The 26,755-nt window shown below is 39.8% G+C and overlaps 1 protein-coding gene across 1 annotated transcript in view; it reads left to right on the forward strand.

Moving 5' to 3' along the window:
* The window catches only part of DIAPH2 (diaphanous related formin 2), a 175,761-nt gene that overhangs the window by 92,439 nt on the left and 56,567 nt on the right, over positions 1 to 26,755 (forward strand). Inside the window, exons 25-27 of the mRNA XM_053955415.1 lie at positions 8,601 to 8,765; positions 16,787 to 16,922; positions 26,142 to 26,237. Of these exons, the coding sequence (XP_053811390.1) occupies positions 8,601 to 8,765; positions 16,787 to 16,922; positions 26,142 to 26,237 (397 nt within the window). The remainder of the gene's footprint in view (positions 1 to 8,600; positions 8,766 to 16,786; positions 16,923 to 26,141; positions 26,238 to 26,755) is intronic.

Below are 26,755 nucleotides of genomic sequence, written 5' to 3' on the forward strand. Positions count from 1 at the left end.
AGAATTCTACCCAGGCCTGCATAATTGATCATGAGATATTCCATTCTTTTATGAAGAAAACAAGATATAAGCCAAGAGGGAGCTATTAGTAAATCAGTGTTTCAGTGCTTGACCAGTAATGTGAAAATTGTTGATTTGCTTTGAGACAAGCTCAGCCTCAGACTCCAGGCTGCCTTAGGGGTGTGAACACAGCCAGATGAGAGGTAACAAAATGTTCAGCAAATAAGGGATCATTCAGGGTCTTCAGGGGCTGGTGGGAAATCCATTTTTATCTGCCTCCTTCAGAGAGAGTCTGTAACAAAATTTAGTCTAAATTACCAGATAAAAAAATCAGTAAATAATTCCCGTGCAAAAAAAGCAAAACATGGATGGTTTGTGGATCAGGAATCAAGACCTAATAATGTGAGGAAAAACTTTGGTGAGGTTTTTCTCCACTCTAATGGAGAAAAATGGAGAAAAACAGTAATGGACTTGTGCATCTAGGAGGATGTGGGTTTTGGCAGGATAAATTGTGCACTGTCTGCTCTTTTTTATGAGGTAAAAATCCAGAAAGTCAACACAGTAGGAATGGCAGTAATAACAATTTGTTCCTCATAAAGTAAAATTAATTAATTTGAATATTTGCTAAGGGGTGTTCTTTATTTTGTGGCGCAGAGATGGCACTGTGAGAGGGTTGATTTCATGGGTTTATGTTTGTGTAGATGCCATACACCAGAGAAGTCAGGGCACTGAAAATTGTTGGGCAGGGTTGAAAGGAGGGCTGGGAGGGTGGTGGAACCTCACAGAAATACCTGGGGGCAGGCCTGGGGGAGGAGAATACACAGAGGCAAAAAAATATGAAAGAAAAGTGTTAGTAATTCATCTTCATGAAAAATCCTCTGATTTTTATAGGAATATTGAATCTGTGAACTAACCTAAAACCTCGTGTTTATATGCCCTCAGTCATGTCTAATAAAAGCTTTTGTAAACCTTCCCAGATGGTGAATTTACCCAGTTCAGCTGGGTCTCTGGGGACTCATTTTTTGTTACCTTGCTGTTGCTCTTTAAAGGGGTTTTCTCTCCTTGTTTGCCCCTTGTACAGAAAGAATTAAATCTCTTGTCTTGCCAGACTCAACAGTGCTTTTTAAAGAACTTTCCACTCCCTTTCCTATCACATAATATTTCCTTTCTTTATTTTTTTTCCTCTTTGATCCATCTTAAAGCAAAGTGAAAATGCTCACCGTGTTCCAGGTGATAACTATAGGATTATTTAGGTATAATCTTTGCTTGGATTGAATTTGAAAAGCACCTAATAACGTGTCATGTTTTACTGCACAATGTTCATTTCTCTTACAACTATTTGATGTCAGTAAAGAAAAAAAAAAAGATAAATCCCTTTGGAAAATGATCCTTTCTGTTTTTACAGGTCTGGACTAAGGCAGAGTTTTCATAAAGTTAATAGTTTAAAATACAAGAACTTTGGAGCATTATAAATGAAAATTGTGTTATGCAAAGCACAATATCAATTTTCTTTGACAGTTTATTTCTACCTTCAGATTTTCATTCCTTTTTACAAAGGAAAGCCCTGATACGAGGAGACACAGGATTATATTGATTCTTTCATATTGGGTTGTAGTGAGAATTCTGTGAACAGAAGTGTACAGATGTCTTACATTCCTTTGCAGTGGGAATAAGGAGGAAATTGGTAAATGTCACACATGGGGAGGCAGAATGATGTGCAGAGGTGTAGCTGTGTGACAGTCGAGAGCTTCCACTCCCTCAGTTTTCTAATTTTTATTTCCTGAACAACATATGTCCTGTAAATTGTATAGAACGGACTTTTGTACATTTAATTGCAGAGTTCAGGTCAGAGATCTCTGCTGGATTTTTGGGTGAATCCCTAAGGTGATGGAGCCGTGCCCCAGGAGGGAGCTCTGTTCTGTTCTGCACCCTGAGACATCCCCTAAATTGTGCTGCAGAGCTGAGCAGGATCCAGAGAGGGACAGGGAAGGAGGAGAGAATAAAAAGAGCCTGTGTGGGCTGGCTGGGGACAGAGAGCTTTGACAGGAGTCCACAGCACATGGAAAATTATACAGGGCAGAAAATCAGGTAAAGATTCCATAGATAAAAATTCCATGAACACAAATTTACTTCTCTACATGTACCAGAGATTTAATGGCTCCTTGATTGTGAAGCATTGCCTGGGGGAAACTGGGCTTTCATCCTTAAATTTATATTAAACCAAGTTGTCTAGATCACTGAAAGATATTTTTTGTAAAGGACTGTGCTTTATTAGAGTGATAATCCATTAGAAATCCATTCCCTAATTATTGTATGCTTATTTTAAAATCAGAAATTGAAGGGGAAGTGCACTCTATAAATCCCTGGAGCTGCAGCTTTTAGATACCAAAATCAAAGTGTCCTGAGATTCTGCTTTGGCAAAGCTCTTGGTGTTGATGGAGCTGCTTTTTGCCCTCCACACTTCTCCACACTCCAAACAGAAACTTTTATTTTTTTTTCCAAGGCTCAAGTGTTTTGGAGGGGAAGGATGTCACTGAGCACCAGGAGGTGCCTGTGGGTAAAGGAAAGCTGGGTTTCAGATCCTCATTGCCTGTGAGTCTGCTCTTGGCTTTTCCCTCTGCCCAGAAGAGTTCTTTAAGGGATATTTTCAAGTGCCTGTTGTCTGAGATAGAATGTTGAGGGATAACTTCACTTTCCTGACTTTTCCTTGGTTTGACCCCAGTCACTGGGGCCAGGGCTGTTTGTGTGCAGCTATAACTGCCCAAAAAGTTATTAATCCCAAAAATGTGAGACCATGTCTGGAGGGGAAAGAGGAGTGGAGGGACATACACCACCTTACTCAAATCATATTTGATGTGTGGTTTTACATAGGCACCTGCAAAATAAAGTCATTTTAGTGTAGACTTTCACTTTGATTTTCTCCTGTGCTTGAGTTTGTGAACATTCATTGCAACAGTTGTTTGTGCTAAACAAATCTCAGTTTGAATAAAGGTATTCTGTGCTGTTTTTATTTTTTTTTTCCCAAGTGACATAAAATTCCTCCTTGATTTGGAACATCTGGGCTCTTGAAAGATTGTATAATCAGCAGTTTTTTCAGATTTCTCAAAATGAGAAATTCAGGATTTCTGCCATGGCAGCCCTAAAGGAAACCTAAAAATACAGGGGGGAATTTCTCCTTTCCTTCCCCAACCTTTACCAAAAACTTCCTCTCCCTGAAGTAACCATCAAGTCTGATTGAAGCTTGTGAAAAGCAGGTGCAGTGACAGCTCAGACATTAATTAAACCCAGCTGAAGTGAGGAAAAGCTGCATGATCAAAGAGAGGGAAGGTGGCTGCAGCTTCCCTGAAAGATTCAGGGCACACCAAGCTGTAATTATTGTTTAAGGCACTGGATTGTGTGATCCTGAGGTAATAGAATATTTCTAGGAGTGGCCACCAGGCTTTTGCTGAAACACCTAAAAACTGATTTTTAATGTTGTTAGAGCATGTCAACACTTCGTGTTATTTGAAACAGCCACAACTAATTTGAATATAATATGCAAAACAAATTTTACAGCAGCATTTCTTTTGTACAAGCTGCATTTCCGTTGTTTCCTTCTTGTTTTTATTCATCTAAAGAGATTTTTATCTAATTGTTCTCCAGGGAAGGGACGCTACAAATCCATTACTCTGGCAACATTTTCTGTCTGATATATGCTTGACTATCATGTTCTCTGTGTTGCCTTCTAATTAATGCAGGAATAGTGATTAATTTTTTGCCACCACAAAATAAAACAGATATTTGAGTTTGGAAAAAAAGCTACGAATACCACTCCTCATACTGTTTGAAATTATTTAAAAATCAGAATATCACAACTGAGAATTAAGGACTAGATGATTTTTGTTGTCAGGCACTGTGAAGGCAGATGCAAAGTTCTGATGGTGATGGCATCAGTGGAGATAAAGTGTTGCTTTTGCCAGGATGAAAGGTTTGGTTTGTTTTCAGGGGTTTGTAGAGCTTTTAAAAACTCTCTCTTTAAAACAGGTGTATGGAATTCAGGGATTATTTCTCTGTGCCAATAACAGGAAAAAATTTCTGAGTTGAGCAACTTTTTTTTTTTCTTTGAATAATAAAACCCACAACTGAACCCAGTTCAGGTTCATTTAGGTTAATGCCTAGCTCTAATTTTGGAGTGGTTTTTTTTTTTTTTAATATAGATAAGATCTTGCCTTTTCTCTAGCCTGTGACTTTAGAAATTTTGATTTTTTTTTGTGCTCTCTTTGAAGAGCCAAGTGCTCTTATTTATTTTTAAAGTTTTCTTTTTGCTACCACAGGAAATTCTTAATTTGCCACCTCAAGCTTGAAGCCAACTTTCCCAGTTTGAAACAGTTCAAGTTTTAAGTTCTGTGGGGCTTTGCTCCTTGGACTGAATATTTTATAAAGTAGGCCCTTGTTTATCAGTTTTTGCCCAGAGACTTCCTCTGGGACTTTTAGAGAATCGAGCAGTGATCTTTGTGTCCTTGTTAACAGAATTATAAATAAAAAAGTAATACTGAAATGATGTTGACAAAAGCTTTCTCCTGTGCATAGCAATGCGGTGGAATCAATGGAAATTGTCTTTTCATTATAGAGAAGTTTGAATGCAGCAAAGTTAGGAACTGAATTGATTGCTTAGAGCTGGGAGGAAGTAAACACTGACTGATTTTTTAGTGTTTACCAAGATGAAAGTTTTATGGCCATTTAAGCACAAGTCAGAAAGCTTCATCCTAATTAACGTGAATTAATCGTTATTCTGAGATTTTGGGAGAAGGAGCAGGTCCAGCCAGGGTCGTTCCTGGATGGTTGTGACCTTCCTGTGCTTCATTCCCACAAACACAAAACCCACTGAATTCCTGTCTTTTTACAATGAATGCAGTTGTGTTACATAATTCTGAGAGTTAATGATAATTTCAGGTACTAATGGAACAAAGAGGGAGGAAGAGCCCTCCTTGCTCCAAGACAGCTCAGAATCCACTGTGGTTTGCTTTGTCTGGGTTTTTTCCTGAGCTATTCTGTCAAACTCTGAATGATGAGGTAATTTGCTTTGTAATGAGAGAGAAATTCTCACACTGAGCTTTTTATAGTATTTTATTAGGGAATTTTTAAGCTTTTCAGAAGCACATGATTTTGTGCACACAGATAAAGTTGGGCTCCTGCTATGGCTCTTGGCTTCTTTGGGTTCTGATTTGGGTAGGGTGAAGTGTATTGCAATGAAGAGTTCTGCAGGGTTTTGCTTTGTTTTGTTTTTGCAAAGGCTTCCAACAGGAGGAAAAGATTAGGGATATAATTGTGATTCATAATTATCTGTGTATGCTGCAGAAGTCTTGGCTGCTGTGCAGTCACAGAGATGCATTATGGATGGAGTGAGTGATGAAATTGTTAGCATGTGTTTACATCCTGATAGCAGGTGAAAATAGAGCTATCAGTGGAAATGACTTAGTGCTATTAAAGCTGAATTTCTGTCTTCAGTTAATAAGTTCTGTTTGCATTGCCACAGATCAATTCAAAGAATGCTCTATTATGAATGAGCTGGGAGATTAGAAACTAAGAGCTCTTGTGCATCCTTCATTAAAGATGACACCATTGACTCAAACTTTCTCTTCTAACAAGTTAAAACAGATATTTAGCCTGGTGCTTCCTCAAGCCAGAATCCTGCTCTGCAGTGGTATGCAAGAAAATGTGGAAAAACCAAGCTTCTGAATAAAGTATTTTCTGCTACTTGAACAAGCACCCCTAAACTTGCTAGTGAAAAAAATCTGTGATTTTTGGTTTGGTTTGGAGTGGCCAGAGTGAAACCAAGCTTAGAGTTTTTAAATGAGCACTTGGTAAAGCTTCAGTCTCTCCAGGAAAACCGTTGGAATTAAGGATTGCTGTTACACACCTCACATTCCTCACGAATTTTTTCATGAAATGGTGTTGGCACATCTGGCTGTGCTCCCTGGAATCACTCCATTGGCTGAATCACTACATTTCAAGGGGATGTTTTAAACTAGTAATATTTTAGACGTAGGAAGGTTGGATGAAGCACACAGAGTGTGACAGTAGCTTTGTTAATATTGCATGCTCTATGACTGGGAACTATTGTCTTTACAGCTCTGCCTTGTCTTCTTCAAAATTAAGCACAGTTGAAATCCTCAATTCTCTCTTGGCTCACCCCGTTCATCCGTCTTGCTGACATCCCTTTGTCTTGCAGGCCATCTGTTAAAGATATTTCTTGCTTGCAGTTTGGTACTTAATAGATAAAAAATAATAATGTTGAAATTACAGTGTCTATTTCTGGAGGGGTGCTTTAAAATATCTCCTTTCAGTAGCAGCACTGGGGTGTTTTAGTGCTTACTGTTGTTATTTGTTATGTGAGTGCAACATCAGTGCAGAGCTGGGAGCTCTTGTCTCCAAGAACAGGCTGCAAATCTGGAATTGTCCAAGTATTTTCCTTTTTTTCAGACTTTTCAATCATTTTGGGGTTTGTATTACATAATGTAAGATTGTTTTTAAAGGATCCACTGAATTAATTTGTAAATTTATATGGATTTCTTTTTGGTGAGTTGCTCACGACAGCAATCTGCTGACTCTAAGGCAATTTGTGTTTTTCTGAAAATTTTAGACTGTGCTCAATAATTCAGTAATGTGCCATTATTACCTATTTAATGTATTCTTGCCATTAAACTTTCATTTCCTTTTGTGCAGTTAAATGTCACTGAAGACTGAACTGCACCAGGTTTATCTTGAGATGAGCAGCTCAACAGTCCAAGCTTGAAATTCTAATCAAGCAGGTTAAACTTGTTTTCAATAAACTGAGAATGAGCTGTTGCCACTGCTGTGGCACTATACAGGCAGATATTGTTTCAAAATCTTGATTTTGTAAATTAATATCCATCACTGAGAGGGTTTCTGTTTCTAAATGAACTTCAGGAGCTGGCACCTTTGCTCTTAGGCTGCCGAGGCTTTAGTTGAGAGGATTGCTTGGAAAATTTGATATTGATAAAGTTTTCGATCATACTTTTAAGAACCAGTTTTTAACTGTTTATTTATGTACTCTCCCTTCAATAAAATGGGCACATCCAGGTGGGATATTTGGCCCCTTTCCAATGGAAGGTTTTTTCAGCTCTGTTGTGCTTGCCTGCAGCTTGTGCAGGGGCAGCCTTGAGGTCCTCAGCAGCATCCAGGAGCTACAGGAACGCTGTGAGCAGAACATCCACCTCAATTTCCATGCTTCATTCTGCAGTTTGCTGACTGTTTTCTGCAGGATCCCTTCTGGGTTTAGTCTAATCTCAAAAAGAAATGGGGTTTTTTTTTAGGATTTCTCTGCGTGTCTCTGGCCCCTGTGTGGTTTGCAGGCTGGCTGTTGTTCTGCAGAGGTGTGTGATCAGAAATGTGGCTCCAGCAGGCTCTGAAATGAGAGGGGCAGCTCTGCCCTGTTCCCCTCCAGAATTCTCATGGAAGGAGCTCTAGAGGGAGAAGCCACGGGCTGCAGGGTTTCTGCAGCTCAGGGAATCTCTCGTGTCCTTTATTCTTCCATCAGCCTCCATCCACTGTCAGCAGAGCTGCTTTAATCCTGGAGCAGATGTGGTTTTCCCAGTGATTTGTGACTTTGTGGCTCCAAACAACCCCACAGAAGAAAAGGGCAGACTAACTTGCACTTGCTTTGAGGCAAACCAATATTTCCTTTAGTAGCTTGCACCCTTCCTCTATTTGCAAAATAATTGTCTCTTTTTTTTTTTTTTTTTTCCCATGCAGGGAAAAAAAAGCACCACATTTTTCTATTTAAAAGCATTATGTCAAACCTTTAATGATGGCTGCTGAGATCTCAGCAATCTCAGTCTCATTTCTAGGCTTCCTTAAAAAACCAAGGTTCTGTTGTTCCATGGTGTTTTTCTCACTAATAATTTCTCAAAGCTGTTTGTCACTTTGCTGGGACGGGTGGGTGGATATTTCATTTTTGTAAGTTGGCTGAAATTACAGAGTTGAGATGTGTCTCAAAAAGTGAACCCAGTACAGGCAGCCTGAGGCATGAACTGTGTGGCTGGGCAGGAAAGAATCCACAGAGCAGAATTTTGTAATAGAAGGCAAAGAAAATGAGATGTCATTCTGTATGATTTTGTCATTGGTAGTTATGCACATTTTACCTACAAAATATGTGTGTGAGGTGGGGGATGTGGCTTCACTGGAGCAGTGAGATCACAGATTCTCACAGCAAAATAAATTTCACTGTGTGCTTTCATAGAATTCATTTTGTAAAATTGTTCATCTCTTCAATTAAAGAGGCCTACAGGATTAAAACATTTTATAGAGCAAGTTGTATTCTCTGTCAGTGGCAAATCTTCACCATTGGAAAGGGATCATTCAATGGAAGTGTTGGTATGAACTTGCAGACATTAATAATAGTAATTCATAAAATGATAATATTAATATTGCTAATAATATTAATTTGTAAAAATGCCATATTGGAAGCACCTGCACATTTTGCAGCTGTAAGCTTTGTACTGAGAGCTCTTTGCTTGTGTACTGTCTCCTTTATTTACTGGGGTTTTTTATACTTTATTTCTGCTGCACTTGAGTCATTTTCCTTGACAAAACCTCACAGCTTTGCTGAGAGTGCCCGAGAACAATATGAAAAACTGTCCAACATGCACAACAACATGACAAAACTGTATGAAAATTTGGGAGAATACTTCACCTTTGATCCCAAAGCAATAAGCATAGAAGAATTCTTTGGTGATCTGAGCAACTTCAGAACTCTGTTCTTGGTGAGTAATACCTGCAAAATGTTATGTATTTTCTTACAGATTGTTTTTTTCCTCCCAGTTTTAATTCTTTCCTTGTATCTCTGTTTTTTTTCTGTTATGCTTAATTTTTTGTTTTGCTCCACAGCAGGAAGTTGGGTGAAGGTTTCCAGAATTATTTAGATTTTGCTCATATTGTCCTCCAGTGTGTAAGGTGACAGCTCAACTGTGGATAAGATTGAGCCAAATTTAACTCAACTTTGATATTTTAGCAATGTAATGAATCAGTTTTAATGGACTAGGGCAAACATTAAAAGTTCACAGTGAAGGATGTTTTTTTTTCCTTCTACAAGGGGCAAAAAAATTTAAAAAAAAGAATTAAGATTTTCTGCAACATGAAATTTCCCCAGAGGAAAAATGTGCTGAAATTCCTTTAATCTGTGGGATTTACTTTGAGAAAGTAATAAGCACTGATAAGAATTCAAGAGAATCAGATAAGACTGGGGGTAGAGGACATCTCCAAGCATTCCCTGGAGCAGGCACACGTGTCACATTTGTCTGCTCACGTGGCTGTAATGCCTCCCCAACTTCTTCCAGTGCTTGGGTGATTGGCTGAAGGATAATTCCAGATATTTTATAGCTACTGGTGGCTCATTTTTTCCTCTTTGTCATTTTATGTTCTTGCTAGTGGCTGTCTGTTGGATAAAGCTCCTTTCTTGTGCCATGAGCCAGTTCAGTTTGGAGGTTCCAAAGTTCTCCAGGTTGCTGGAGTATCACAGGAATTTACTACAGCATTTCCACAGGATTTTCCTTTGCCAGTGGAACTCGAGTCAAACTCAAGGCTGAAGAATAAAGAAAAAGGTGTATTCTCTTGGAGCTGCTGACTGCAGAGAAATTGAATAAAAAGTAGCAAGAAGGGTGGTTTGTTGTGGGTTTTCTTTTTTTTTTCCTCTTTGCAGTTAAAGATCCACTGAATAATAACATTTATTTAATATTTAGAACTCTTCTGAAGAAGAAATATTTTTTTAGAATTTTAGTCCCTTATTCTTCTGAAAAAGGAATATTTTTGTTAGAATTTTAGTCCTTTATTCCACTGAAAGTAAACACAAATTTCCATTGTCCTTGAGGACAACTGCAACCTGATACAACATCCAGCCCAAAAGGATCAGGCTCCTATCAAATAATGATTAATCAGTTGCCTGGAGCAAGATGCCAGTTTGTTCTTTTCCATTTCTTCCCTTTAACTTGCTCTCTCACACTCTGAATCAAGTGACCTGTAATGTTTTCAGGCTGTCACTTTCTGAATGTTTTATTTGTGTTGGTGGCAGAGGATTTAAAAACATCCACCAAATCTGTCATGCCTACATCTGTAAATGGACATAAACTTCCTTTCAGGCTGATTGTGCTGTGGAAGTTGCATGAAATATGCACCTCAGCACTAGATAGGAAAATTTCCTTTTTTCTTAAAAAGTTTTCCTTTTTTTAAAAAAAAATCCCTTTTTTTCTTTTTCATTTAAAAACCCAGTTTTTCAATGTTTTAGATTTTGTTTGCTCTCTCGGCTTTCTTTTAATGCAGATGGTGAGTTTTGAGCCTAAAAAGACACAGTTGTTTTTGAGGCAGGAAAAGGGATTTTTGGGTCTAGTTGCATGAAATGCAGAGAGGCTGTTTTGTTCAGTGGAGTGATATTTTTTTATCTGGTAGACAGTTTTATCAGTGCTGACTGCTCCCTCACATTTGTGTAAATGCAGCTCTTTGAATAAGGAATGAAATCTTAAAGTACATTAGAAATGTACGTAGAGAACCAGGGCTGTGTTCCAGTTTCAGGCAGTGTTTAAGCAGATGTGAGTAACTGATCAGGTGGCAGAATGAGAGATGGGTTTGGTAAAACACCAGTGAAATAAATTGTCCTTTTGGATCAACACTGCTATTGATTGATGGCCGCTGTGTGCCCTGCAGTGCAACATCCACAAAGTGAAAATCTCCCCAAAATGAGGAGGCACATTAAATGATCAGCCAAGTGAACACTCTTTATTGGTGCCCACTACTCTGGGCTCCAGGATTCTGTCAGATTGATGCCCTGAACCAGACAGGACAAGAACATCTGTTATGTTGCCTTCATTCCAAACAGGTTTTCCCACAGTGGATTTGGTGTCCTGAGTATAAATGTACCTGTAAGACCCTTCCTTCTTCCTAATATTTGTTTGTTTATTACTTGCTTCAAAGGAATTTTCAAGCTCTGTGACTCAGGAGTGGTTTTTGTGGTGGCTTTTTTGAAGTGTCCCTGGAATGCAGCAGGTCATTTGCTACAATAATACAACTCACTGAATCTGCAATACATAAATAAATATGTAATAAACATCTGATTTGCCATGAAATACACTGCATAGTCAGGCTAAATCCCCAGCTTTCAAACTCATAAATTGAGTTTGTAATTCAGGAGTGGTTTAAAAGAAAGGCTCTATTTATTCATTGTTCTCTCTGGTTATTTGTCTGGGAATACACTTCATCCCTTCTGCCTAAAAAGTAACAGTTCTTTAATGCAGCCTGAAAGATAACAGTTTCCAGCTAGCAGGAAGCTTGGAAAAAATAAAGAATAATGAGCAAGAAGTATTTTCTTCAGCGAAATTTCCCAAGAGGTGGTAGCAGAAGTGAAACACTGTCCTTATTAACAGGCAATATACAGCAAGCCCTTCCTCCCCCCTGCCCCAAACCTGAAATACAAACCTTTTGTAAGCTCTCCCAGTTCTCACCTGAGTGTATACATTCAGCTAGTGCTGAGCAGAATGGGTTTTAATCATTATCCTGAACAAATGAGGAATTAGGGGTGGGCTAGGAAAGGATGCAGGTGGTGGAATTCACACAGGAGCAGTAACTCAGGTTATTTACAAGGGGTTAGTGCTGCTAGATAAGTGCTTTATTCATGATGTAAAACACAAGGATGGAATTTCTCTTGGAGGCTCCCCAAAAGGTGCAAAAAATAAATAATAATAAAAGAAATTAAACTGAGTTCAAGTACGCTGTGTTGGCAAGTGCAGAAGCAACTGCCTGGTTGGAGTTGGGATTTTGTTCTGCCCTAAGTTGTTTCTCTCTTGAGGTGGCTGCCTTTGTGGATGGGGTAAAAGCACTGGATGCCATGTTTCAGGGTAGAGATGCCATTGATTAGGGAATATTTTCAAAAGTTATAGGAAGAACGTTGGTCCAGAGAAAACCATGAAGTTAAATTTCCTAATCTTGAAAGGAACAGGATTTAAAAGTTTTCTTTAGTTTTTGTTCTGTTTTATATTCAGTGCTGGTAGCAGAGAGTCCAACTGAGAAATGCCATTATTTCCAGGCATTATCTTTGGAAGTTTGTAATATTTAAATGAGGATTTTGAATCCTCATTCCACTCTAAAAGCAAAGCATAGTTTGGGATTTTGGCTGAGGCAGAGCTTAAGCTGTTGAAAAGCTCTTGTGAAGCTGTGCCTTCATTACCTGCTCTGAGTGAGGCCCTTGGGGCTGATGCTGAGGCCAGGAGAGACCCTTCCACAGCTGATGTGTGCAGGCTGCAGATGCCAACATCTGCACTGAGACATTTCTGAAAAGCTCTTGTATTAAATGAACCTGCCTTCTCTAAAATCTCCACAGTTTTGTTTCACATATGTAATCTTAGCCTCATCATTCTGTTTGTTCCTATATGCTATTAAGATAATTTGATGATTGGAATCCGTATTTGTCTTAATTGTGATTTCAGATTGATCACTGCATTATTGCAGCTTCATTTAGCGTGCTGATGTTGGAGTCAATTACAGCTCATTCACTTCCTGAAGTTCATATTTGCTTGCTTGGCACGTGTAGGAAAATCCAGGCAGGCTAATGGAACTGGATAATCCTGTCAGAACACAGAGTGGAGCGTGAAGTGGAAGGTGTAAGAAACCTCGAGTTAAAAATTGCAGCTGTGGGAGCGTGTCCCTGCAGTGTTGTTTTTTCCTACATTTGTTATTCCTTTGCAGTGTAATGCCACACACCCTCTGCAGTGCTTCCTTCCACAGTCCACCAACTGTGTCTTTCAGGAAGTCTGCAAAATCTTTCCAAGCCAGGCACTTTTATTTTGTTATTTAATTGCATTTTGTCCTTATATAGTACACTGGTGTAATTCTCACAGTCTCTTTTAAAATCTGTCAAGAATTTCTACGCAGAAACTTTGAAACCTTTCAGCAGGTCACATTCAAGGTCCTGCTATTAAAAAGAGTAATTCACTTTTTCTACTGGATTCAGGCTCTTGTATGAACAGTTCTTACAGACTTGCCTTAGAATGAATTTTTGTTAAAAAGTCTAAAGGATTGTGCTCGCATGATGATGTGTCAAAACACTGATTTTTCTCTTCCTTGATCCAGAAAGACTGCTTTTGGAACAAAACAATAATTGGTCTGTCCTGGGCCTTGGTTTCTCTTTTAGGGTTGTACCCAAACAGACAACATTGGTTCTCCTGGGGTTTTCAAGTTGTGTGTTTTTTGTAAAGACCATGATACAGCTTTGTTTTTGTGTGTGTACTTCAGCTCTGGGTCTCTGTCAGGAATAACCTAACGAGGTGAGAGTGTTTATTCTGCTATCCAAATATTGATGGACAGGAGCAGGAAAACCAGTCCCAAACCTGTCCACTCAAGGGCCATTTAATAATGATTCCAACTTACACAGTCGAGTAATTCAGCGATACCAAGCAGCCTCTCATTGGTGCTGTTAAATTTGCTTTAGGACACACTGCAAACCTGCTCTGCCTGGGCAGTTTTTGGTGCTTTTGCATCCAGCAGCAAACCCCTCTCCCTCCCTGCCCAGGCAGCAGCAGCTCCCCTTGCCCAGCCCTCAGTCTGCCCTGGCAAGCCCAGCACATTTGTGTCCCTGGGGTGGCCCTGCTGCAGGAGCCACTGTCCAAGCTCTGCTCAGTGCTTCACTGCCACCCAGCAGGAATTCAATTTGTCTGCTCCTGTCTAATGCCAGCCCCTTACCTCTCTTTTCCATTATTTCCGTGGGGATAACAATGTATTTAAATGTGTTATCCTCCAAGGAACACCCATGGAAGATCTTCCTTTTACATGTAAACTGATTGCTCAATCTGCTGTATTTTAACTCTGAATTTCTGTAGATTAACTTCCAGATAATCTGACTAACGACTTCTGGCTGAAGGAGATTATTTTGCTGGAAGTTCAGCTGACATAGTTTGCAGTTGCAAGGCAAATTTGGGGAAGGCCTGGGGGATCACAGGCAGCCCTCATTATTGGTGCATGACCGCTTTGTAGCCAGCTGCATCTTTAATATCCGGGGAGATTTGTGCATTACAGTTTGTTTTCTTTCTTCTTGTTTTTAATAATTTACCTTCGAGAGTCTATTTACAACCGTGTCGATGTGTGAATATGTTTGTCTGTCAAAACTTAAGATATGTGCAGAATGCAAGAGATGCATTAATTTTTTATTTGCTTCTTAAGGAAGCCAAGCTGTAAACTGGCAGTGCTGAGTACCAGAGCTGCACTTCAGTGAATCCTAATAAACACAAGGGGGAACATCAAACTATGTGCTTCCTCAACTAACTCACTTAAAAAGAGATAATATTCCGTGCTGAATCTCTTTGCTCTGCTAGGAGAGACAATAATTCAGTTTTGTTTTTATTATAACAAAGGAAACCCACTCAAACTTTCTCTAACTTTTAATTTGCTGTTGAATTAGTAAAACTGCTTGCCCTTATGCACCAACCAAAATAACAGAGGGTCGTGAAAAGCACGTCAATAAAAGGGCTTTATGCATTTAAATATTTCTGTCTGCTGAGATTCACTCGAAAATTATTTCCCTTTTTGCATGCACTTACATGTTTTCAGAAGACAGCATCTAGATGAGTACTTTTCAAAATGTGTTCTAAAGCTGTTGAGAAGGCTTTTATTCTTACCAGAGGATTGCTTCTTTGTCTGATTCCTGGCTGTTAGATTAGTTTACTTTTAATTGGAGAATAAATTTAGTTGTCTAGTAGGTTGCTGTGAACAGGAGTAAGTTCTTTGTCACTGTGGGACTGTATTGCAGTATCAAAACTGCAGATTTTTATTCCCTCTTCTAAAAGCAATGCCAATTACAGAGCTATTTTTATTTTTAGTCTTCAAACTGATCTTTACCTTGTGAAGTAATTTAGCCTGTAAAACCACACAGAAAGGGGATCACTGGCATTTGATAGTTGCAAAAAATCCCTGCTAATCGGGAATAGCACTGTTCTGTATCAGAAGAAATCCACTGCAACTCAAATGTTTGGAAGAGAAAAGGTCTGGGGGAATATAAAAGCATGCCATGAGAGAGAAAAATAAACCTGTGCAGTAGAACTGTAGGAAATGGAACTGAAAGGATTGATATAATTCAGGCAGAGCAAATGCTGTAGAAACCACTGTACACCTGAGTCAAAATTCTGTTTATTTACATTAATCATCCGTCAGTTTTGAGAAACTGTGATCAAATGTGTTAGCAATATTAATTTAAATATAAAGTATGCTTATAAATATAGATGAAAATAGATTTCTTTTGCTTTCTGCACTGACTTTGATAGCAGGTGGGAGTATGTTCTTGCCAATGATTTATTTCCAGCTTTCATCTAACTCTGACTAAATGTACAGCAGTAAATGACACAACAAATATGGAATGGTTAAGAGTCCAACTGCCTGATGGAGGGAAGTAACAAGCAAGTCCATTCCAGGAGGTGGATGGGTGTAGATAGATAAAAAGGGCTACTCTCACACAGAGTTATCAGTATTTTCTTATTTTGCTGTTCTTCAAGAAGATTAAACTTTTTTTTTTTTTTTTTTAATGGCTTCTTGTTTTTTTTTAATCACCACTGGTATCTATTCTGTTTTATGAAGTGCAGTCTGAATCTTCCTTCAGATAGATCTCATAGAGTTGGGCTCAAGGAGAATTTCCAGATAAAATAACTTTAGAGCTTGTTTAGTTGAGTCTGCTGTAGATTTCCTGGTAGAAAATGTGATGGAATCTGTGATCTGATCACAGAATGTCAATGTGGCTACTGAGCCACCAGTGCAACCATGACATTTCCTATTTGCTGTCTCTCCTAAGGCTGGGGGCATTTCCTCCCATTCCAGCCCGGGCAGCTGCAGTAAAATGAAATATCTGTCAGGTGTGACTGAGCAGTGACAGAACTGTCCAAAACCAAAAGGGATGAGACATGGGGTTTGCCCTTTAGTTGCCTCTTTTTCTGGAAGAAAAGGTGTTTGTGGTGTTTGTGCTGCAGCTGGCTGTGGTGGGGCAGTGGTGCAGCTCTTGGTGCAGCTCTTGGTGCAGTTTGGAGTGAGGCTGTGGGTACCAGCACCTGGTGTCCAGAGTCTCTGCAAAACAGGGCTGAAATGTGGTGTTTGACCTCAGGAAACTCCAAAAATGGCACACTGAAAGATGCTGCCCCTTGCTTGAATGAATATTCTGTATTTGGAAGCATTTGGGAGTCTTGGATCTTTAATTTGCTATATATAGCAGATATATAACCTGTTACCTCAGAGACCTTTTAGTTATAATCTAAAAAGTCAACTATTTTCCATTTCTTCTCCTGTGTTTTCTGAATTTTGGACATCTAGACTGGCTATTTCAACAAAAAAAATTGATGAATTATATTTAAATTCTAGCACCTGAGTTTCAGCCACTTGTGATTGAATTTCCATCATAGTGGACACTTGGTTTCCTCCCCACTCATCCCTCCTAAGAGCATGGCACAGGTTTAAGCTAGACTTGCAATCTTAATAGGGAAAAATACAAACATGTTGCTGCTGAAAAAATAAAAAAAATTCTTTTTTATCCTTCATCATAAATGCAAAGCTATCTCAGTTTCCATTGCTCTGATCAATAATTCTCACATGTACAAATAATGTGGTGCACTGTGTTCCCTCCAAGGTTTCTGAGCATGCTCCAAGTATTGGGTCAAGTCCCTGTTTTTTTCTCCTCTCATTTCATGAGAGCACGGCATCTGTGCAAACCAGGTTACTTTGGTTCTCCTCAGTGTACAGGCACTCACATTCCTTTCCTCTAATGCAGGAGGCATTAAAAGAAAACAACAAAAGAAGAGAATTGGAGGAGAAAACCAAGAGGGCCAAGCTGGCCAAGGAGAAGGCAGAGCGCGAGAGGCTGGAGAGACAGAAGAAGAAGCAGCAGTTGATTGATATGAACAAAGGTAAGGCAGCATCTTTAGCTGAGAGATTGTCATTAAAAAGGCAAAACCAAGTCAGGAGTAATAAACTGAAGGCTATTTCTGATCAATATGAGAAATACTTGCTGATGGTTCTGAAAGGTGGAAAAAGTTCACTTTTCAAAGTGGAAAATTCTGTTTTGTTTCAGCCTACCTGGTCATGTCATTCCATTTCTGCCACTTAATGTGTGTAATGTTCCTTTCAAGGCGTGTTGTTGTGAATTATTGGCTTTTTTGCATTTGTTGCACTTAATTGATTTTTTTTTTCCTTATGGATTGACTTCCAAGAAGAAGTGTCTTCCTTGCTTTGTTGTTAATTTCATTCTGTAAACATCTCTATAATCAAGGTATTGTGGCAATTAATGTCTTTCTTTTTTGGGCTTGGGGGTCTGTGTTAGGATGGATGTTCTCCCAGTAGTCCTATTAGGGGCTGGAAAATCTAGTTGAGCTTGGAGCCTGAGTACAGAGTGACATTTCAGCACGATAAAAAGCAATGTGTTGAGCTTGTCAGCTGGGAGAATATTGTATTTCACATGAGACCTCTGTGACAGAGAGGAAGGTAAGAAAGCAGAAGGAATGGGATGGGCTTGATATTGATGTTGTGCAGATTTCCAGGAGGTTGTAAAACAGAGGCTTTATTCTTTACCTGACTCCAGAAGGCAAGCAGAGGTAAAATTGGATTTAGGCAAGAGATCACTTGCAGTTTTCTGTTCAGTTTCTATGAGTTTGTGTTAATCTGCTAATCTGACCCAGGAATAAAAACACCTGTCCTCGTTATCCATTTAACAGGCCCTGCTCAGGGCTGATTGCTGCAAAGGTACCACAAATCCTGTTCTCTTTGGCTTTGCTTGAACTGGCACTGGCACTGCATGGGAAGTTCTGCAGCAGAAATTCTTTTCTGTAGATGACAAACTTTATTATCAGATCATTTCAAGATTAGTCTAATTTCAGTGCAGCTATAAACAAAATGTACAATTTAAACAAAGGGGCATGCATAAGAACATTTTCTTTGTGAAGTTAAACCAGTGAAGGTTTCTAATGAGACTTTTCTAATCCATTCTTTCAGCATATGATTAATATTTCTTTAATATCTGCCACCTGACAAAAAAAAAATGTCCGTGGTAATATGGACAGGCACTTTTCTGAGAGTGGGCTGAGAAGCAGTTAAACATCTCCAGCACCCTCCCTCTGCCAGAGTGCTCAGGAGGTTTATTTGAGCTGCCACTCGGGACACTGAAGGTTTGGTGGGCTGGGGAAAGGTGTGCAAAGCCCACTGGGAGGCTGTTGTCACTGACCTGGGCTGTGCTTCAGGCCTGGGGCTCTCACTTTGAATTTACAACTTCTGCAGTTGCCCCAGCTCAGCCCTGAGAGCACACCTCCACTCTTCTGCATCAAGCAGGTGAGGGGACACCACTCTGAGCAGTGGCACAGATCACACTGACAGCATCCTGCTTCCCATCATGAAAGTCTTTTCCTATTAAATGATACAAGTAAAGTTCAATTTTGCATTGTAGTCCTCTCTCAATGAAAATGCAAATATATGAATGTCTTTACATGGCCCAATGCACCAAAACTGCCATTTAAATAACTAATGTTTGGAAATCTGTGACACAAAGTTACTTTAATACTTCTAAAATATTTTTTTCCAATCTGTAAATATTTTAAAACATCCATTTCACATATTACAGCTCTGCTGCTGTGGTAGGAGGAGGACTAAGCCTCCATCCCCAGTGGATTCCATTACATTGATACTCAATTGACTATTTTTGCCAAATAACTAATTTTTTCTTGATGCAGCTACTTCTGTGTGCTCATTGCTGCTTATATAAATAGTTTGTAAATTTGTCTAAGTGAATGTGACACAGCAGGCTTAGAGGAAGGAGGCAGATGTCCTCTCAAGCTGTCACTTGGACAAGGTGATTTTCACCCAAAGGCTCATTTTAACCTCACCCCCTCTCAACTCTTTCTCTGCATCTCCCAGAGTCAAATTTGATCTCAGTGCTGCAGCCTTGGAGGTCAGAGCAATTGGCTTCCTGCATTTGACAGCTTCTTGTGCAGTTCTAGAAGGATTTTTCCTGTTTTCTGACTATTCAGTGACCACTTCTTGTGGGGCTCACTGGAAAATCCAGATTAGGTTAGTTATAATTAATTAACTCAAAATTAATATCTGTTTCTTGGTGTAACTATAGAAAACCACAGTGTGGCCAGAACCAAGAATTGTTCTGAATATTTCCTAGTGATGAAGTAACTCAGACTTTGCCAGTATTTTGAAGACCACTTTACTCAGTTTGGTGGTTTTGTGCTTGTGTAACTGAGCTGCCACATAAACATTACATGTAAACGGCTTAAAAAAACCCTGCTGAACATTCCAAAATATTTAAAGATGAATGCAAAAATATATTAAAAAAAAAACCTCTATAAAAAGGAATATTCCAAGAAGATATCGAGATTGTTAGCATTAGGTGAAAAGCCCAGGTTTCCTGGTGAGGTTTGGAGGCACAGAAAGGTTTGTGCCTTGTGCACACACGCACAGAGCTGAAGTTTCACAGCTCCAATCATGAACAATTCTTTCTCCTTATGGGAGATGAACTGGGAGGAGAAGCCTTTCATGACTTCCACCTGATTCAACATCTGCAGAATTCTTGCAGCATTCCTTCTGTGTGCATGTCTGAAATAGAGAGAGAAGAAGAACTGGAGAATTCAGCTTCAAAGTATCTAACTGCAATTCTGATGCAAATGTTATTTAATCAGAAACAGTTTTGCTCTTCATTATATCTGATTACCATGGCAATTAAAATCACCTTTTAACTACCAGTATTCGGATAAAAGATAGAATGAGCTTTCCCAGTCCCAATTAGGGTTGAATTAATTGTTTTGAAGACATATTAACATTCTCCCCTAATGCAGATGAAGATAATGCAAGTGCAGTTCTGTGCTGGAGGTTGATGGATATTCCTGCCTTCCCTTTCCAGGCACCCCAGAGAAGATTTCATGTTTTTTTTTTTTTATTCAGACTGGTGTGTTCTGTTTCCTTGAGCTGGTGTTTGATTTCACTGGTGCAGGATATAATTCCAGGGGTTGCTTTTGCTGCAGTTTTCTAATGATTCTGTGCTTTTGTGGTTGGTTTGTCTTCCTTCCACGTCCTTTAGCATAAACAGAAATCCACATTGAGCTTATTACGAGCTACATATTATTTTGTAAATGTCTTTTTGGATTCCTCTATTGGCTGGTGATTGTATGGGGTACCTGGAGTGGTAAATCTTGGCTCTTATTTACATTATAAAGATTATTAGTTTGTGGTGCTGGATGTCAATGAGGCAACTGTTCAAATTCCTGTGGGAAGTCATTATTTTTCATATTGACGTTGATGGTCTGTTTGAATATGCTGCACACCTCCTGAAACCTGATCTCCACAGAACAAAAAAACAGATTGAGCTTTGCGTTAGGCTTAAAGGTGAGCATCTACAGCTTTGAGTTTTCCTTCTCAAAGCAGTTCTGCAGGAATTGCTAAAAAACTTCGTGAGATCTGTTTGTGCAGGAGTTTAAAGTGCTCTTGAGAGTGGGGTGAGTGTCAGAATTACTGAACTGCTGCTAAATGGGGCAGAAACAGCTCAGGAGAAATGCAAATGGGTGTGAGTATGGACAGGGAGTTAGGAAGAAATTACAGCTTGAAATTTAGTCTCACCTTTAAATGTTCTGCTCTGGAAAAATTTGGTTTTGATAATGAAGATGGCCCATATGGTACCTTCTGATTGAGTTTACTGGGGGAAAAATTATTAGACTGAAAAATCTATGATTGGGATAATTGCAGGGAAGAAAGAAAACCTGGATTCTTTTCTCTTAAAAGTAGGTTTCTTGGGGACCATTTAGTGAACAGTAGCAAGTAGTAACTTCAGGGAGTTTTCTATGCAAATTCAACTTTTCCTTAGAGAAATTATTTGTGCTTCAAAAAGTAGGTACTGTTATTGATTTTGAAAGTAGCCTTAATTTTGTTTTATCTCAATGGAACTGCTGTATAACAGGTGATATTTTATAGAACTTGCAATGTTAAAAAGCATTGCAGAAATAATGATTGATCAGCCTTACTGTGAGGCTGGTTCAGGAATTGGGGTGGGACGGGCTGAGGAGCAGAAGAACCCTTGGCTCTGTGTAAGGGCTCAGTGATAAGAAAAACCCCCCTGAATTATCAACAGTTTCCAGTTCCAAAACACAGCCCCCACCAGCTGCTGTGTGGAAAATTAATCCCATCCCAGTCAAAACCATCATCAGTATTAAATTCAAAAAGAAAGTAAAAAGTCATCAAGAGTGTGTAAGAGCTCCCCTTTCCTCAAAATGTATTCCCAAAACTCCTTTTTTCCCTAACATGTTAGAGTTGTTCAATAAAAAGGAACTTTTAAAACGAAATTATTAACCATGATAAAAGCATTGATGATTTTGGTCTTCCTCATGTATCTGCTCATCACAGAAATGAAAAGTAGCTCAGTACTGTAGTTAAAATGTAGCCTGGGAACTGCAGCAGAACTTTATTTACAGGTGTCATTGCTGAGGTATCACATGGGATTTTTGGGGTGTTGTTTTTTTTTTTTGGCTAGCTGCACAATCTTTTCCTTCCCACACAGAGGCAATCTCCTCCCATTTGTCCCAGATAATTCACATTACAGCCTGTTTGAGGTGTGGTCCTTGCAGGAAGAGGCTCCAGGGTGTGGGGGCATCTCAGTGGGGCCACAGCAGACCTTGACCACTGGGACATTTTCTCCCAATAAATAAAAAAACTTACATTTCAAGCATTGTTTTCAATAGCCTAGCACATTTTTCTCCTTCTATTAATTAATTTAAGCCTGAGGTCAGGTTATCATCAACAACATTCTTAATTGGTGTGTAAGCAAGGCTTTGCCTTGTTTTGTAAACCCACATGAGCTGGGGGTTCACTTCTCAGTCACACTGTCCTAACTTGTTCTCCTCTAATTAAAAAGTAAATAAGAGGCACGAGACACCACTCTGCTGCAAGCTGCAGAGCAGGACTGCTTCCTGGAGATATTTATTATGCATGCAAAATGAATTTAGCAAATGAATAAAATGCAAATATGTGAGGAGAACACAAAAACACGCTTTCCCAAAGACATCGAGAGCTGACCTTTTTAAGTGGAATATATTGCAATTAAAAATTCTGGTACTGGTTATGAATAAAAAGTCTTGTTTAAAAGTTTCTACAGGACACACATTAGACTTTGAAAAGTGCTTAAAAGTTCAAAGCAAGACAGGCTAGTGCAAGGTCTGAATAGAAGCATAATTTTAAAAGCCTTTGGAGCAGCAGGAGGCAGCCTGTGTTACCTAATGTGGTGTTTGACTGGACTCTGTCAGTAAGGGCCCAGATTTATGAAAAAATCCCTGTAAAATTACTGTAAACCTTTGCCCAGATGTCTCTGCAATATCTACACTTTTTATTAACTTGGGTCAGTTTGCAATCAGTATATTTGTAATAATGAGTACAAGATGCTTTGCAAGTACACGTGGGAAAAACTAGAAAATAAAAATGTGCCAGCAAAATACGTCTGTAAATATGTCCAGGTGGTCCTGTAGTAATCAGGGCAGACAGCAAACAGGGAGGGCAGCAGAACCCCAGGAGCAGCAGCACGTTCCCAGCCGTGGCTCTGGGCTGAGGAAAGCTCACCCACTGGAGGTGGACCGTGCTTGGCTGAGCCCTGGGGGACTTTTGCAGCCCCCCAGTTATCCCAGCAGCTGGCACCTTCTGAAATATCACCCTCAGGTTCCATTTTTTGTCAATATTTCTGCCTGACAAGGCTCATGCAAAGCTCAGGGGGCCGGGTTGGGTTCAGGGATGTTGGCAGTGCCACCCTGGCACTGTGCTGCAGCTCAGCAGCCCCAGCCCCTGGAAGGTTTTTTCTCTGTGCTCTGCTGGGACTGCCCAGGTTCCAGAGCACAGGAGGAGCTTGTCTTGCATCCTTCCAGAGGCTGCTCTGTGTGGGCTGAAGAAATTGTGCTGCCTGGAGCACTCCGTGTTGCAATCCCCCCCCTGGTTACATGAAAGGCTTTTCCAGTTGTGAATTCTTTTCTGTGGATGCTGTGATCAAGCTGGTGCACCACTGCTCCAGGAACCACAGGATCCTGGCTTTTTGTTGCTGTTTCTTTGGCCACCTCTGTAGATTGGAGCTCTTGGGCATTCCCTGTTGAAGAGCTCCTGGCTGGCCTGTGAAGTTACACACGCTCCTTCAATTATCTCAGTTGATTTTATTATTGTAAATCTTCTGCACGTCGGGTCTCTTCAGCAGTGCAAGGAGCAATAATATTGTTCTATGGAAGAAGAAAGTTATTTTGTCTTTATTATTACCACTGAAAGAGCCCAAATCTGTTGAGTAGCCCCTGGTGTGAGCGCTGGGCCCTGCAGGAGCATTTCTGTAACCTCCCAAAACCACACCTGAGTCTGGATCTCCAGCCCAAAAGGCAATTTCTCAATGGAACTGCTGTATAACAGGTGATATTTTGTAGAACTTGCAATGTTAAAAAGCATTGCAGAAATAATGATTGATCAGCCTTACTGTGAGGCTGGTTCAGGAATTGGGGTGGGACGGGCTGAGGAGCAGAAGAACCCTTGGCTCTGTGTAAGGGCTCAGTGATAAGAAAAACCCCCCTGAATTATCAACAGTTTCCAGTTCCAAAACACAGCCCCCACCAGCTGCTAAAAAATTTGATTTAGTGTCAAATCCAAATTAAAACAAATGGGGCTCGTAGTTAACACATCAGTTCATGACTGAGAATCCTTTTGCAGTCCTCTTTAGTACCTGTAGTGAATCTGGCTCTTTGCTAAGGCCAATCAAAGTAAATTGCCATTTTTTTTTTTTTTTTTCATGTCTCCACACATTTCCTCTTTTTTAAATGCTTGGGGCCAACTTGGAGAAGAAACAATGAGGAAGGAAATTACTTGTTCCAGATGAAGCTCCTGTCCTTGTGTACAGTGAAAGACATCTAAAAGACATATAATGGTTATATATTTTATTTCTGCTGACAGAAATATTGGAAATAAGTTTTTAGTTTTCAAACTTCTGGCAATTTCTGTCTTTGTTTTTTGTTTGTGTCTATAAATTGCTGTGGGTGGTATAAAAATGACAAATTGAGGAGCTAGCTGGTACTGTGTGAAGAACTGCAGCAAGAACTATAGGGAAAGACTGAATTTTCTGTTGAATTTTATTTATCAGTTTTAATCAAGGCTCCCTGAAAATGCAGTTCTTTGTCCAGTTCCCACTTAACCACCTGAAGACTGTGATTAAGATGCACTGCTGAGATCAGACCTTGCAGGAATTTTACTTTGAGGACTTAAAAATCTCATCACTCTGTCCTGCAGCTTCCTTAATAATGTGTTTTATGTTGTGTATTCTGGCATCCCAAAACCAGGCTGGCTTTTGGCAGTTGCAGTAATTAGCAGGTAGAGCAGCTCACTCAGCAAAAAAAGTGGAAGGCTGCATAAACATTCATGAAGTATTGAAGAATTTTTGTCTTTTTTAATAAACTCTGCCAACTCTCACTTTTAATGAAGATCGAAGAATATTGTAATTTTTCTACACATTAAATATTCTAAGATATTAACTAGCTCTGGGTCTGCAGTCGCTGCCATTAAATGTTTCAGACCAATTTGATGTGTATTAATTTGGACAAAGTGCATTCACAGAGCTTTGATTTTGAAGGTAAATTTAATACAGAGCCAACAACAAATCAATGAATAAGCATGGGCAGGATAAGAAGCACGAAGAAAAACAATTATGTTGTACAGTTTAGAGAAAATTCTGGCTTTGGATGTGAGTGGGAATTGAGAAAAGCTAATTTGCTTATTTGTTTTGCAGGAGCTCAGTTGGTTAAGACTTTTAGATGGGATGTAATTAAAACTGGTATTTCAGAGTCTTGTGCTGGTTCCTGCACTTGCTCTGCTCCCCTTGCTCTTACCCTGGAGAGAACTCTGGGTGTGTTGGGTAGCATGTGTAGAATGGTTTCAGTTAGGTAGATGTTTAATTTAAAGGTATCAAGTAGTTACTCTAATGATCAGCTTGTAGAAATTTGAACCAGGTTCTGTTTTAGGTCTGGATTGAGTCTAATAAATCTAAATGTAACAGAGAACCAGGACAGAACAGCTTATTCATTAATAGGCTGCTTTTAAACTTGAGCATTTGAGAGCCTGAAAGTGCATTTAACCTCCCACACTTCGTGTGAGTCAGAAGTTTTTTAACATAATGTAAATTTTTTGCATAAAGTAATGATCTTCCCTTTCCCAGATGGGGAAATTCATGAGAGTTTGGAGTCTGAGAGATGTGGATGAAATGCCCACCTACCTGCTGAGTCTAACCTATGTTTTAGTTTTGGGTTATAGCACAGGTATGGGAACAGAAAGAGGCATTCATCAGTGGTTTTGTAACCTTTCAGTTCTTTGACCTCTATTTCTCATGCTGCTGAATGCTGCTGTCAACTGTTATTAACAGACTGAAATGCAAAGGAATGTAAAGACTCAAATGTATAAAAAGAAGTAATTTTTCTGCCCAGATTTCCATAATGCACCATAAAGTCCAGCAATTTAAAGGCTGAGAGTTAGCTTGGATATGGAAAAAGGAAAATAAAAAATTGAGCAGAAGTAAAATTCAGCTGTTAAGAAATGTTTTACACCATTGACTTCCACTGCGTGGTTATCCCCTCTTCATTCTCTCCTTATGTCACCTCAAGACCATCTGTGCTATTGATTGTATAGATAATTTCTCCAAAGATTTAGTGAATCATGAAGCCAGGAGGCATCATCTCAAATATTTTCTGTGTACTGCAGTATTGAACTTTCTGCTGTTCAGTGTCATCAGATGCATTGATTAAATTGACCTGTTTCCACTTCAGAAAAGCCTTCGGACACCTCGGCGGCGAGGCGGCCGTCGCTCAGCAGCAGCTGCCTGTCTGCCTGCTGAGGATGGCATCAATAATGCACAGGGAAACATCTCCAAGTTGAAAGAACAGTAGGGTTGGCATCACTTTTGCCTGATGCACGTCACCCCCCCAGCAGACAGTGCCACCTGCCCTGCCAGCAGCCTGGCACTGAGACGTGCCTGCCTCTTCCTTGGCAGCGTTATGGGAACAGGACAACACTTGGACTTCTGTTTCTTTCTAAAGTCTGCTTTCAGCTGCACTGATTGAATTTTCTTTTCCTGCTGCTCCCAGAGGGTGACGAGACAGGAGTGATGGACAGCCTGCTGGAGGCCTTGCAGTCGGGAGCAGCTTTCAGGGACCGCAGGAAACGAACGCCGCGAGCGCAAGGTAAGGGAATTTCTGCCAGCTTTGGGCCATGAAGGGAGCAGGCTGAGGTTGTTTGCCAAAGATTTGCCAGCAGTTTTCACTGGACACCTTTGGCTGCTGTTGGGCGGTGAGCTCCTGCTGAGGGTGAAAGCCCAGCACAGTCACAGATTTTTAACCTGCAGCTCCAGGTCACTGTGTGCTCTAAGGGCTCCTGTTGTCTCTGAAATGGCATTTAAACATCCCTGCACTAAGTGTGCTTAGTTCTTACAACTGTAAGCACAGTTAATTCATTGTAGGTGGTGCCATGAGGAGCATTAGCTCCTTAACAAGTAAGACTTTGAGCGTTCAGCTGATCATCATTTCCAAGCACTGCTCGTGGGTGTGCTCTGCTCTGGTAAGAACTTCCTGTATTTGTAGTCTTAAAAGTCAAAATACATTAAGATAGCTTCGTTTTCCTGAGGAAGACAATAGTATTGGACTGAACTTTGTCCGCTTTACTGAGCAATTGCTTCTTCCTGCAAAGCTGATTTTGAGAAAAT

The sequence above is a fragment of the Vidua chalybeata genome, chromosome 14 (assembly GCF_026979565.1).
Source record: "Vidua chalybeata isolate OUT-0048 chromosome 14, bVidCha1 merged haplotype, whole genome shotgun sequence".
NCBI classification, from domain to species: Eukaryota; Metazoa; Chordata; class Aves; order Passeriformes; family Viduidae; genus Vidua; species Vidua chalybeata.